At 37.3% G+C, this 15621-nt stretch overlaps 1 protein-coding gene across 1 annotated transcript in view; it reads left to right on the top strand.

Annotated features, from left to right (window-relative positions):
* LOC126335707 (Down syndrome cell adhesion molecule-like protein 1 homolog) overlaps positions 1-15621 on the top strand; it is a 371152-nt gene that overhangs the window by 319338 nt on the left and 36193 nt on the right. The window contains exons 16-17 of the mRNA XM_049999164.1: positions 3604-3872; positions 14349-14503. Coding sequence (XP_049855121.1) covers positions 3604-3872; positions 14349-14503 — 424 coding nt within the window. The remainder of the gene's footprint in view (positions 1-3603; positions 3873-14348; positions 14504-15621) is intronic.

Genomic DNA, 15621 nt, shown 5'->3' on the forward strand with positions numbered 1-15621 from the left:
TGTAAACTATACTTAAAAATGTTCATCTTGAAATCATTAATTATTCCAACTGATATCCACTGAGGAGTATCTATACCAAAAGGCATTCCTCATTTATCCTAATAGACTGTGTATCATGACAAGAGAGAACATTTGTTACTGGGTGTATTGTTATTTTCTTGTTTTGAGCTTCAAAAAAGAAAGTACTATCAATCTGAGTCCTGTTGTCAATATCCATCAGTGTTGAAAAATCAATTGTTGAGATCAAATTTTAAGGTCCGAGAAAGGTTTTAGGTGATATTTCCTATCACAGTCCTTTAGAAAATCTACACTGAAATTGCTGCTTGCTGCTGTGTGACATATAGCATAGTAGGCAATCCATATTCTTCATAAGGAGATCAAAATTTCTGAGAAGGGATCTATTACTGTTAGAATTAAAAGTAAACTATTTTCCACCATTAATTCACAAGCACACACTTTTGTGCACTGATTACTACAATGTTTTAATGTTTCTAAATTTGTGCTCTATCTAAATGTATATAACAACTCTTTTGCACATGTTAACTCTTCCATCAGTAAGGTGATCTTTTATAGTTAACTTCCCTCACCCCCTCACCCTGTGGTTGTGTGGTGCTCAGATAGGTGCTTAATATCTGTCTTTTCATGGCTCTCTAAATTATCCAAGCAGACAAGAAGCTCAATTAGCTTAAGACTCAGTCCTGTAATATTCTGATGAAATAAGGTAACCTTACTTTTCTGTGCATTCTTAACCATTTTGCGGGGTTCTTATGTTATTTGATCTTATTTCACAACGGGGTGCCTGATTTCTGACTCTTTGCTTTGTGTGATGATGACCTCCCATATATTTTCTGCAGGAAGAGGAACCAACCTGTCTTTCTCCCCCTTATTCAAGTGTAGCTCATCTGTAAAGGAGACGACAATAGAACACATTCTTACATACTAATTGAATGTTTGGTATCCACACCAGGTTGGAAATGAAGACTTCAAAGAAAATCACAGGCATACTGCTAGATTTATTAGCTGTAGGTTTGATTAATGTATGAGTATTACAGAAATGCTCCATAAACTCAGATGGGAATCACAGGTGGGATGATGACCTCCATTTTGCAAAACACGATTGAGAAAGTTTAGAGAACCAGAATTTGTGGCTGACTCCAAAAAAGTTCTTACATTCACCAGTGTAAATTTTGTGTAAGGACCAGAAAGGAAAGATAAGAGAAATCAGAACTTATGTGGAGACATATAGACACTTCATTTATGAGTGGAACAGAAAAGGAAATAACTGGTCATGGTACAAGATACCCTCATCTGTGCAACACACAATGGGTTATGGAGTATGATGCAGATGTAGCTGTAGATATCAAGGTTCTAGTCATTGGTGTTTGATCTTCAGTCCAAAGACTGGTTTGCTGCAGCTCTACATGTTAGTCTATTTCATGTAAGTTTTTTCACATCTGTAAAACTAATGCTACCTGCATCCACTGGAATGTGCTTACTGATGCCAAGCTTTGGTTTCCATCTACAGTTTAAAGACCTTCCCCCTCCTCCCCAGAAACACACTTCCTTTCACTTCCAAATTGACTAAATTTGATGTCTCCCCAATTCACTTTAGTATATCTTCATTAGTTATCCAGTTTACCCATCTAATCTTATCATACTTCTGTGAAAATACCATATTTCAAAAACTTCTATTCTCTTCTTATCTGTTTATCATTCATGTTTCATATTCATATTCAATTATTCTTCCAACATATACTTTCAGAAATTTAAAAACTGGCTTCCTACACTTTATTTTATTTTATCATTTATTCAGGTTTCTATCACAGTTGCATAAAATTACTTGATTGTGACTAGTTTTCAATGTTAATGTTCATTTTGAAACCATTGCCCATTTCAAATATTCATTAGAGTATAATTCCACTGATACGAGACATCTTCATGGATCAGATCTGTATGGTAAATGTGGTATGACCATAATACAGAAGTGGTACATTCAAGAGACTATGAGGGTGTGCTGAAAATGAATGCCTCCAATTTTTTATGTGAAAAGACTTAAAACTTTGCAGTTAAAACAAACATTCTACATCTTTATTCTTCATGTCTACTCGTTTGCAGTCCTCTTCTGCTAGAGGGCTCTGAATTGTAGCATGTAACATGGTAATGTGCAGCATAATATGTCAGTCTATGAGAAACAGCAGACTATAATCAAGTTTCAATTTCAAAGAGTTCATCCACACATGAAGCACCCCTCTGCTTCACTATGACAATGCCAGACTATATGTGTGTGCTGTGATCTGATTTTCCAAAACTTAAAGAATATCTACAATGACTTTACTTTGATAGTGATGAAGCCGTGCAAGCAGATATAAGTTTATGGCTCTGTCAACAATCTCAAACATTCTACAGTGACAGTATCAACAAACTGGTGTCTCGTTGGGATAAATGTGCTTGTCACCAGAGTGACTATGTTGAGCATTTGAATCAGAGTTTGCAAATCCAGATTGTTACACCTTCACCACTTGTCCACTGGACTCTCTCATCATAGAACTACAGTTATCAGGACTTAAATGACACAGAAATCTTTTATATGAATTTTACTGTTCTACAAGATACATAAGTTTATAGTTTGTAGCAAAGTTGTGACTGGATGTATGTCCGAAACAACAAAATATAAAATCAGTGAGCTACTTAACTGTCAAAGTTACAAGCCTAGTACAACTTCAAAGTCATGAACCAGTGCTTCAAACTGCTGGTTCAAAATGTAACCAAAACACAGCAAAGTCAAAAATGGTGGACTAATAAGTAACATAACAAACAGCTTCTCACAAGTAACTGACCTACCTGCCTGTTACTCCATGCTCATAATTAATCAGTCATGTGAGCCTCTGACTCCACCAATAAAACATGTTTGAGAGGACTCAAAGAACAGCCATTAGCTGCCTGGTCACCAAAGCTATGATTATATACCTTAACAAAATCTATGCCTCTCATATTGATATTGTCTGCTGAAGGGGATACAAAACAAATTTTCTCAAAAACTACAGAGCCTCAAGCTAAAGACAAAACTAGGTGATGCTTTTTCCAATGAAGAACATATGTTTAAAGCTTTATATAAATCTGTGACCCACAATTGCTTTATGACATGCAAAATGTTTTCTTTATTCTCAGAAAAACAATAACTTCAGTTAATATTTTATTGTTATTGCAGATATTTTATCATCATAAAAAGCAACTAACTTGATTAATAATTTGGTAACAATGTTATTTTTAAAAATGTACATCTTACGTAAAATAAAATTTGAAGTCTCCTGAATGTGAGCTATAGATAGCTCACAGAACAAAAGGAAAAACTAGGAAGTTAATAATAAATAAAATCATGGCTAGCAGTGTGTGTGCTATGAAGAGTTTAAAACATTGGAGACCTGATATGATGGCTCTTAATTAACAAAATGTTTTGTTTTAACTAAATTTCAGTAGCATCTGGTGTCATAATAAAATGAATATCTCTGCAAGCAATGATAAGTTCCCTTTTGTTTTTCAAGATTTTTTCCCAATTTGCAAGAAAATTTGGTTACTATGTTAGAACATTTTAATCCTTCACAGCTGAGGGAAGAATATGAAATTCCTCCTACACAGACACATTATATTTTGTCTCATCTAATCGCTCACCATCGCTACGAGCTCTGGGTGACTGCAGCTACAGTGGTAGGAGAGAGTGACGCCAGTCTGCATGTAGTACAAATACCAACAGAACAAGTTCCGGCAAGAATTGCATCATTTGGAACCCATATGATGGCAGCCAGAGGAGAACAACTTGCTCTGCCCTGCATCACTGTTGGGCAACCCCATCCTAGTACAATATGGAGTAAAGGGTTAGTAAAATTCATTGCTTTCTTCTGTGACTTACAGCATAATTTATGAAATTATTTAGAAAAAAGTTATTTTACTTTTAGGAAAACTTGCTTAAAATTTTAAAGAATGGTCAGAACTGGTTTCTTTGCTGTCAATCTCTCACAAGTTGTTTCCTTACAGCAGTCTTACAGGTAATAGAATAGTGTGATGAGTTTGAAATGCGGAATACCAAACATTAATTTTTTTAATGAGCTACTGTGGAATTGTATGAAGGTTAGAGAAAAATATTAGCCTGCAGGTAATGTTATAGGGTATGGCTAGAATACACACAGCATAAAAATAATAATAAAATTGTGATTTAGAATTGCTGGTCAATAATTATCTCTAGGTGGCAAAAAAATTAGCATTGTCTAGATACACATGTATAAGTACGTGACAATAGCCTAGCATTTGAAAGTATTAATTCCTCCTTCAAGGAGGAGTGAGGGATAGGTCAGGAAATGATAAAAACAAAGAGCAGATCACTCAGACTCCAGGATGAGAGGTACCAATTGTATAATAATAATAATAATAATAATAATAATAATAATAATAATAACTGACAATGACTGAAGTTATTACATAAACCGAGTTGGTTAATATGAAGATAAAAAATAATGAGGAGGAAGAGCAGTGTGAAGAAAATAACTCCAAAGGGAAATTTCACTTGTGTGAAAATAAAACAATAGTCGCTACAAGCCATCACCAGTCTTCAACATGTAGACAAAAGCTGATTTAAACACAAATTTTATGATCCACAAATTCTTTTGTCTGTCACATAAGAGGAAAGACCAGTAGAAACTGAGACAATTTGAGGATTAGGGAAAGTGTATCATGGGTGCCCACGTTAAGAATGAGAAGGAAATCAGCAATGAAAAGAGTTTTGTATTCCATACTCCCATCTTCCATAATCATTCTAATACTGTCCTATAGTTAACAGTTTCAAAGTGACATCTGCAAATGACTGTGCTTTTGTTAATGTCCAAGCACAGTCTATTGTTCAAACATATTTGTATGGGTATCTGTCCCATATCCACTAAACATATTTTAGGTTCTTCTTAACGCTACCATCATCTATATTAGCATTCCCCACACAGTCTGTTCACTACCAATTCTGTGCCATCTCATTGTCATTGCAGGCTTATACCACAGAAAGCAAGGAGAGGATGTTATTTGGTGGCCAGTGTCCTCTTTCTGTAATACAAACTGTATGCATATATTAACTAGGCTCTTTATTCATAAGAACAGAAAATTACTTAACTTAAGATAGTCCACCTGTTGTGGTACAAGCCCTCTGTAATAGACCACGTTAATCTCACTGCTGGTGAAGTACAAGTCCACTATGTACACTACTCTGGTCACTGCAACTGTGCAACTGTGCGCAGCTGCAAGTGATTGGGCTGTGACTGATGTCTCGGTGACTCACTGGATGACGGACTGAAATTGACTGTCCCTCCAGTCTGTGGCGGCGATCCAAATACTGGTGGCCGAGAGGAGGTTGGTGGCGCATTTCTTGTGAGTCTGCCTTTGGCCTCTATTGAACGTCTCGCAACGTCTTTGCCGACTAGTGTGCTGGCACCAGCTCACACCAACACAACCAACTATTTCTTTAATTAACTTATGCCTGAAATGAAACCTATTATCTCTATTTCCACATGGAAAATGATGAGGCAATGAATGAATGAACAAACATCATGGCAGTCTTGCACTTGTTACCTATTTGGCATTATATTTCCTTATCCTTGCTCTCAAACTTTTTTGACGTTACATTGGTAATCAGGTGGAATTTTTCTGTTTTACCTTGATGACACTTTTTCTTCATTGTCCCAACAGTTTAGTGGATCTTGATCCCTGTAATTATCGAAATTTCCATGACAGAGTTCTGTATTTCTTTCTCTCTTTTTGTGATGATTAAGATTTTCTGTTCAGTTAATTCAGTTTGATGAAGTTTAAGATAAATTTCTTCAGTACCAAGATGCAGCAATAATGCTAACATTTTACACATGAAAATACATAGCTTCAGTACTGAAATGTCTATTAATTCTTTTTCTTTCATGGTATCCCCTACATAAATCTTCATTTCTCGGTATTAGTTAGTGAATTCTTTGATTGTACCGTCCTGGTGTGAATAAGTAGCTAGCATCAGTAACAATGACTAAACTGCTCAGTGTACATTTTTCAACCAGTGTTTCTTTGAGAATGCAGACAAATGGTCTACAACTTCTAATGTGAAGCTCCTCAAAAGCTTTTCCTGGTTATGCCCAACACAAAACTTGATTTTATTCTTGTCAGACGATTTCCTTGGAAATGAATTCCTGTATTTTTGTACATACAAATAGGACAAATGCAGCCAGATAAACTGAATGATAGGAAACAACATGTGTTTAATGGTTGTATACCAGCTTGTGTTTAGTGTGAACAATAAAATCACTTCTGTGAGTGTGTAACAATAATGGTAATTCTTGGACGGAACAATTCATAAAATAAGGGAAAGGCAACCACTCACTTATAGCAGACTGATGCATGGAGCACAGGAAAACATAACAGAAAATATCATTTGCAATAGCTTTTGAGCACTAGTTCTTTTTCCAACAACAGCACGCACATTCACACCAAAGTCTTGGACAAAGTAGCAGCTACAGTAAACACAGAGATAGCCCACTGCAAATGTGGCTCAAATGCCGATGACAGTTTTTACAAAGCAGTGTGGCTCTGCACCCAGAAAACCTTCATAAATCATTTTTCCTTTCTTTCAGAATTACTCAGATTTCTTCGTGTAACTTCTCCATATTCTTTGACATTTGCCAGTACACATTTTTGTACTAATTTGTCACATTTCAACCACTTTGCTCTCAAGTGTATTCATTTAACTTGAGCGGATTAGGGCCTTTAGGCCCTCTCTTATGTTGGTCCAGGTTTCACACATACAGTGCATTTTTAAATCATACCATATTATGAAAAGGAATTTCATAATATGATAATATTCTTCTTGGGTATGCAGCCGAATCATAATGTCTTCATGACACAATATTTCCGCGGTCCAACTGGCCGCCATCTTCAGGTGAGAGTGCTGGTGCACGATCTCACTGGAGACAATCTGATTTATGTAATAAAAATTATCTGGATGTATTTATAGAGAATGTGAATAAATACTACTGACTATGAACTAATAAAGTTCATACTAGCAGGACTACTATTATTACCACTACTTCTGCTGCTATCACTAAAATACAGAAATAATAATAATAACAACAACAACAGTGATAGCAGCAGATACAAAATGTACTTACAGGCATACAAAAGTTGTTTCTCACGTAGAAAGTTCTGAGGAAAAGAACTTTATGTAGGCTGCGCTAACTGAGAGAAGGGTAACAAATGCATGTGAGGACAAGGGTAGACATTATTATTACTTCAATAGATATGTCTTTGTCTTTTGGAGCTGTATATGTTATTCAGTTTTCTAATATAATGTGGGAGGACATTTCAGAGTCTGGCTCTTGCTACTGAAAAGGATTCTTAAGAAAATGGCTGATTGATGTAGTGGGACAGAAAGGATTTTGCTCTGATGAGTTAAGGTCAGTGCAAGTTATGGGAGGAGCGTAAATTGAGAAGAAGAGATAAAAGTATGGAAATCTGTTGCACATTTCTGCATATAGCTGCAATAGCTGTTATAAGAGAGTGGAAGTTGATCAAAGAGCAAAGTGCAACACATATATCAAACACAGGTGTTCATCACCAGTTGCAGGTGCTGTGAGCTTTCCCTCAGAAAGACATTTCAGGATATCGTCAAACTAATCACAATTGGAAATATAAGTATTTGTACAAGTCCAATTGCACATAGGCACAACAAAAAGACTGTCATAAATAAAGCTTTTGGCTCTCATCAAATATAAACCATACACACACACACACACACACACACACACACACACACACACTCACACACACACATGCACACCCAAATGCAAACGCAACTGACACACACATGACTGCAGTCTCATGCAGCTGTAGCCACACTGTGAGCAGCAGCACCAGCGCATGATGGCAGTGCTAACTGGGTGGGAGTAAGGAGGAAGTTGGAGCAGGGAGGGGGAGGTATAGCAGAGTGGGCGGCAGACAGTGCAGTGCTGCTCAGGAGCACGCAGGGATGAGGTGGAGAGGTTATGGCAGCTATGTGCCGGCGAGAGGTTAAATGGAGGGCAGGGGAGAGGTGGGAGCAGAAGGGGTTAGCAGAAAAGGAGGGAAATAAAAAGACTGGGTGCATTAATGGAATGAGGGCTGCATAGTGCTGGAATGGCAACAGGGAGGCAATATGGATGATGACAATGACTAACAAAGGTTGAGGCCAATAGGGTTATGGGAACATAGGATATATTGAAGGGAAAGTTCCCACTTGTGCAATTCAGAAAAGCTGGTGTAGGTGGGAAGGATCCATATGCCACAGGCTGTGAAGCAGTCGTTGAAATGAAGGATATCATGTTTGGCTCCATGCTCAGCAATGGGGTGGTCCATTGTTTCTTGGCCACAGTTTGTCAGTAGCCATTCATGTGGACAGATAGCTTGTTGGTTGTCGTGCCCACATAGAATGCAGCACAGTGGTTGCAGCTTAGCTTGTAGGTCACATGACTGGTTTCGCAGTGATGCTTGTGACCGGACTGAAGTAGGTGGTGGCAGAAGGATGTATGGGATAGGTCTTGCATCTAAGTCTACTACTGGGGCTGGGAGCAAGGGTTATGTAGGGATGGATGAGTATATTGTGTACGTTTGGTGGATGGTGGAAAACCACTGTGGGAGGGGCAGGAAGGATAGTGGGCAGGACACATCTCATTTCAGGGCATGACAAGAGGTAGTTGAAACCCTGGCAGAGAATATAATTCAGTTGCTCCAGTCCTGGGTGGTTCTGAGTTAAGATGGGGATGCTCCTCTGTGGCTGGATGGTGGGATTTTGGGAGGTGGTGGGAGACTGGAAAGATAAGGCACAGGATGTTTTTTTTGTACAAGGTTGAGAGGATCATTATGGTCTGTGAAGGCAGCAGTGAGACTCGTGGTATATTTCAAGAAGACCACTCATCACTGCAGATGCGATGACTACAAGTGGCTAAGCTGTATGGAAGGGACTTCTTGGTATAGAATGGGTGGCAGCTGTCAAAGTGGAGGTATTGCTGGTGGTTAGTAGTTTAGATATGGACGAAGTTAGTCATTGTCCTCACCTATCCAGCCCCCCTGTTCCCATTCCAGCACTATACAGCCCTCATTCCACCTTCACACCCAGTCTTACTACTTCTCTCCTTTTCCACTACCCCATCCCCTCTCCCCCCACCTCTCCCCTGCTCACCCTCTAACCTCCCAACTGCACATAGCTGCCCTATGCTCCCTCCACCTTGTCCCTGTGTGCTCCAGAGCAGCACTGCACTATCTCCAACCAAACCTCCTATCCCTCCCCCCTCCCTGCCCAAGCCTTCTCCTTACCCCCACCCGATCTTATTTTTCTCAGATGCTTGCTCTTGTTGTGTTACACAGAAAGATAGTTCATCTGTGGCTTAACAATAACAATACTACCTTTCTTTTGGTGTATCAGCTAGCTGGTTTTGAGTTCCTTGCCTCTTGCCCTTGAACATTTATTGTGCAGTATGAAATTTCTTCTTCTTCTTCTTCTTTTTTACTATCTTATTGACCAACTAGGATCACATTAAAACTTCGGTTCCTCTTCTTCCTTTGTTGTTGTTTCCTATTTTTCCAGTATTTCCTCATTTTTCCCCCCATGAAGTCTCTTCCCTTCTTCTGTCCATGTTGTTCCCAATTTTTTATTTCTTCTGCTTTGAAAGCCTTCCAAATGTAGTATTTTAATTTTAAAACAGTTTCTTTCTGCTATTTCGTATTCTTTGATGCTGTTTCTTTCTAGATCCTTCCTTACTTCTGTAATCCATGCTATTTTCAATTTCTTCTTCCAGAAATATAGGAGTATTTGTTTTGTTAGTCTATTTCCATACATTCAGTAGAGGTGTCTGAAAAATGTTAATCTTCGTTAGGCCATTACTTCATATATTTTCTCTATATTTTTGTAGATCTACTCATTACTTCTTATTTTCCAACGATATGCAGTTTTTATTGCACCCATTATTTTTCTAATAATCCTTCTTTCCAGTACCTCTAATCTGTCCATCTTATAGTTTATGATTAGGAATTCAGATCCATATAAACATTCTGCTCATACCACTGTGGTTTAGTGTTTTAGTTTTGTTTTTCTAGATATACATTTCTTGTTGTAATTAGTTTTGGTCAAAACATTTGTTAATTCTTGCATCTATTTCAGGTTTTTCTAGTCCATTCTGTTGTGTAGTCTCTCCCAGATATTTAAATTTAATTACTCATTCTATTTTTACCTATTTGTGTTTCTATGAATTTTGGCGCAATGTTTGCATTTCTCATGAATTTTGTTTTCGCAACTGAAATTTTGAGACCAGTTATGTTGGCTAATTTTTTCAGAAGGTTTATCTGAATAACTGCTTCTGTCAGGTTTTCTGAAAGTATTTCAAAATCATCTGCAAAAATGGTTTCTTGAAATCTATAAATGACACTATTATTGGTTTGCTGGTTAACATTCTATGGCGAATTATTGACTTTAAGTTAAAAATTTGTTCTGCACAGGATCTTCCCTTTCAGAAACCACCCTGATATTCTCCCAGTTGTTTGTCTAAAGTACCACCACCCTGTTCAGGAGAATTTTTGATAATTTTTTGTATGCCACTGGCAGAAGTGACACTTCCAGAATGAGATTTTCATTCTGCAGCAGAGTGTGCACTGATATGAAACTTCCTGGCAGATTAAAACTGTGTGCCAGACCGGGACTTGAACTCGGGACCTTTGCCTTTCGCGGGCAAGTGCTGTGGTCCTGAGTTCGAGTCTTGGTCTGGCACACAGTTTTAATCTGCCAGGAAGTTTCAAAAGTGACACTTCTCTATAATTATTGACATTTTGTTTGTCTCCCTTTTTATTAGCTAGTGGATTAATGCTGTTTTCCATTCAACTGGAATCTTTTCAGTTTTCCAAATGTTCTCAAAAAGCAGTTGGTTATAACCACTTCAATAATTCTGCTGTAATGGAGTCTTCACCACTTGCTTTATTGTTTTTGAGTGTTTTGATGGCTTCATGAATTTCTAACTCTGTTGGTGGGAAATCTTCCTCATTTTGAGGTGTCACTGGAAATTCTAATTTATCTGTTGGAACTGGACAATTTAACAGCTTTTCAAAAAAAAAAAATGTCTAAAATTTCACAATTTTCTTTGTTATTTAATCCCATTTTGTCATTTTCATCTTTGAAACAAATATGGTGCCTTATCCTTTAAGTATGTATTATAAGTTTGGTTTTACAGTTTAGTATATTTTTTCCAGTTAATTCCTGACTTTTTTTAAATATTGAATTTGATTTGCAAGTATGTCCTTTCCCTCATGTTTGCTTGTCTTGATTGCTTTTAACATGATTTCCAACCCGCTCATGCTAGGTTAACAATTTATTTAAGGTTTTTGCATCTATATTGTTGCATGATGGCTGGGAGAACCTGCCTCTCTAAGCCTGCTATTTTGCAAAATTCCTGAACCACCTGCTGATTTTGTTCCTACTAAAACCATAGTGATCATTCCGGTTCTCTAATTTCTACTTTTCTTCATTCTGAATTATACATTTTTGAAGCTTGTATCTATTGTTGATTATCTGATCAAGTTTAAGTTATAACACCATGTATTGATACCCAAAAAACTTTTCCTACAGTTACGAAGACCTGATCTGTCCCAATTCTTCATTGCAATGCAAACTTGCTATGGAGGAAGAGGAGTTTAGCATTTAATGTCGCGGACCCATCCCGGCATTTGACTGAAGTGATTTAGGGAAATCATGGAAAACCAAATCTGGATGGCCAGATGCGGGTCTGAACCATTGTCCTTGCACAAAACTTGCAACTCAACATCTGACACTTTTCATCTCCCATATATAAGTAACGTGCCTGGTAACAGCACTATGAATGAACAATACTAATGCTATCTTTTATTTAAAAATTGATTCAAAACTTGATGCTTTGTTAGAATATCATTGCTCTAGTTTGGTTTTGTTTCATTGCCAGTTACCTCCTGTTACTTTGTCTGTGCTCCATTCTCCTGGTAATGGAAAATCCAGGATAGAATGTAACAATTTTGTGAAAAGGAAAGTTGCAACTCACCATATAGCGGAGATTCTGAGTCACAGATGGGCACAACAAAAAGACTGTCACAAATAAAGCTTTTGGCCAGTAAGGCCTTCATCAAAATTAGACAAAAAACACACACATACACACTCACACAAACACAACTCACACATACATGACTGCAGTCTCAGGCAATTGAGGCCACACCTCAAGCGTATATAGAGGCCCTATACAAGGGTGATGTATTTGAGGACAATATTATGAAAGTGGAAGAGGATGTAGATGAAGATGAAATGGGAGATATAATACTACGGGAAGAGTTTGACAGAGCACTGAAAGACCTGAGCAAAACAAGGCCTCGGGAGTACATAACATTCCATTGGAACTACTGACAGCCTTGGGAGAGGCAGTCCTGACAAAACTCTACCATCTGGTGAGCAAGATGCATGAGACAGGCGAAATAACCTCAGACTTCAAGAAGAATATAATAATTCCAATCCCAAAGGAAGCAGGTTTTGACATATGTGAAAATTACCGAACTATCAGTTTAATAAGTTACAGCTGCAAAATACTAACGCAAATTCTTTACAGACAAATGGTAAAACTAGTAGAAGCTGACCTCGGGGAAGATCACTTTGAATTCCATAGAAATATTGGAACACGTGAGGCAATACTGACCCTACGGCTTATCTTGGAAGCTAGATTAAGGAAAGGCAAATCTACATTTCTAGCATTTGTAGGCTTAGTGAAAGCTTTTGACAATGTTGACTGGAATACTCTCTTTCAGATTCTGAAGGTTGAAGGGGTAAAATACAGGGAACGAAAGGCTATTTACAATTTGTACAGAAACCAAATGGCAGTTATAAGAGTTGTGGGCATGAAAGGGAAGCAGTGATTGGGAAGAAAGTGAGACACGGTTGCAGCCTCTCCCTGATGTTATTCAATCTGTATATTGAGCAAGCAGTGAAGGAAACAAAAGAAAAATTTGGAGTAGGAATTAAAATCCGTGGAGAAGAAATAAAAACCTTGAGGTTCGCCAATGACATTGTAATTCTGTCAGAGACAGCAAAGGACTTAGAAGAGCAGTTGAATGGAATGGATAGCATCTTGAAAGGAGGATATAAGATGAACATCAACAAAAGCAAAACGAGGATAATGGAATGTATTCTACTTAAGTTGAGAGATGCTGAGGGTATTAGATTAGGAAATGAGACACTTAAAGTAGTAAAGGTGTTTTGCTATTTGGGGAGCAAAATAACTGATGATGGTCGAAGTAGAGAGGATATAAAATGTAGACTGGCAATGGCAAGGAAAGTGTTTCTGAAGAAGAGAAATTTTTTAACATTGAGTATAGATTTAAGTGTCAGGAAGTCATTTCTGAAAGTATTTGTATGGTGTGGAGCAATGTATGGAAGTGAAACATGGACGATAAATAGTTTGGACAAGAAGAGAATAGAAGCTTTCGAAATGTGGTGCTACAGAAGAATGCTGAAGATTAGATGGGTAGATGACACAACTAATGAGGAGATACTGAATAGGATTGGGGAGAAGAGAAGTTTGCGGCACAACTTGACTAGAAGAGGGGAACGATTGGTAGGACATGTTCTGAGGCATCAAGGGATCACCAATTTAGTATTGGAGGGCAGGGTGGAGGGTAAAAATCATAGAGGGAGACCAAGAGATGAATACACCAAGCAGATTCAGAAGGATGTAGGTTGCAGCAGGTACTGGGAGATGAAGAAGCTTGCACAGGATAGAGAAGCATGGAGAGCTGCATCAAACCAGTCTCAGGACTGAAGACCACAACAACAACAGTTTCAAAAGCAAATGTTTGCATAACTTTTGGTCTATGTATGCATCTCTTACCGTCCTCTTAGAAACTGTGTTTTCCTCATTTTTGACTGTAAGGAAAGGTTGGGGTATAGAAGCAACAAACTCAGCTTCCTGTCATTGGAAATTATTATTTACGTCAATGGTTTTTAGTATTTTCATTGAACATCTAATATTTGTTTTAAAATGTAATCACACTGTATGAACAACAATTATACTGATACTTTGTCTTTGTTACATTGTATTCTTTCTACCGAAAATATTCAGTTCTCATAAGAAGTGCAGACTGTACACCGTTGTGAGAGTCTAGCTTATCATATACTCTCTACTTTTTCTCTCCACTTACCACATGATCAATTAGCCATAAAATTTACATATTTTGCTACTGAATTAAATAATATAAGAAATTACACAAACCATTTATATCTAATAAAGTGATTTTTTTTCCAGAGGTCAGCTTATTCAAGAAAATAATCGTTTACACATCAATGCTGAGTGGACTCTTCATATTTCCTCAGTAGAGACATCTGATACTGGAAATTATTCATGCCGAGTGCAGAATATCTTAGGAGCTGATGAAATCACATACACAGTGACAGTGAAAAGTAAGAATTTATGTGAGCTAAACAACAAATATATTAGCTTTCAATAACCATAGATCCATAAAATTTAACTAGTTTATTCAGTAGATTAATCAACATATATAGAGATGGTTAGAATGGCTGATACTGATGGATGAAATACAATGTTAACCTCAAGCTTTCTTTTATTGAGAGCCATAGACAGAAAAAGCAAAGTTACATTCATTCTATTTCTTGAAAGTTCTCCTTCATGATGAGATCTATAAAATGTGATTGATTAAATTGGAATGGTAGGGGTTAATTTCTCTGATAAATGAAACACAAAAGGGATGGAGGAAGTGTGTCCACATAACACTGAAATGTTTTACATCTTCACAATCTTAAAAATGGAAGGCATTTAGTTAGGAATTTAAGGAACTATGATTGGAACTACATTCTAAAGTCACAAGTAAGACATTATTGATAAGAAAATTTTTTCCTAGTGTAAGCCACAGCTAGGTTATGACACTGCCTGTACAATATAATAAGAATCTTTTCACCTTTTCACATTTGAATTCTGTTAGTTAAACACTTGTTTTTCTTCTGTATGTTTGAGCTCACTTTGTAGTACTCATAAAAAATTCCTATGAAAGATCCAAAGTTACTTCTTGCTTTAGATTTCATTGGTACACATAATGCAGTGGAGAACAGCCAAAATACATCAGCACAATGGAACCACCAGTGTCACAATATCTCACCTATAGTGACTGTTGTCTTATTCATGAACACACTTGCTAACTGAACAAGGGATGGGTGCAGGAAATTTATACCAGCTGTATTTCTGCACAGTCAGAAGCTTCCACAAAAAAGCAGTAGGAAGGATCTATGCAGATGTTTTGACACTCTCATCCAATTATGCACCCTTTTGGTTATTAATGCTGCAGAACTATGCAGGCAGAAACTTTTTTATAACATAATTTCTCAATTTCTACCAGGTCTTTAACAGTTACCTCTTTGTTGACCTCTTAACAGCCATGACATAGTGTCTCTGGTTTTCTCCATTTTGTTTGACAGTTTCCTCTAAGGAACACTACCTCTCATTGATGTACAGATCATTATTACTCTAGTGTATATTTCTTTATTGTTGTCTGTCTACTAAGCTC

The sequence above is a fragment of the Schistocerca gregaria genome, chromosome 2 (assembly GCF_023897955.1).
Source record: "Schistocerca gregaria isolate iqSchGreg1 chromosome 2, iqSchGreg1.2, whole genome shotgun sequence".
In the NCBI taxonomy this organism is placed as follows: domain Eukaryota; kingdom Metazoa; phylum Arthropoda; class Insecta; order Orthoptera; family Acrididae; genus Schistocerca; species Schistocerca gregaria.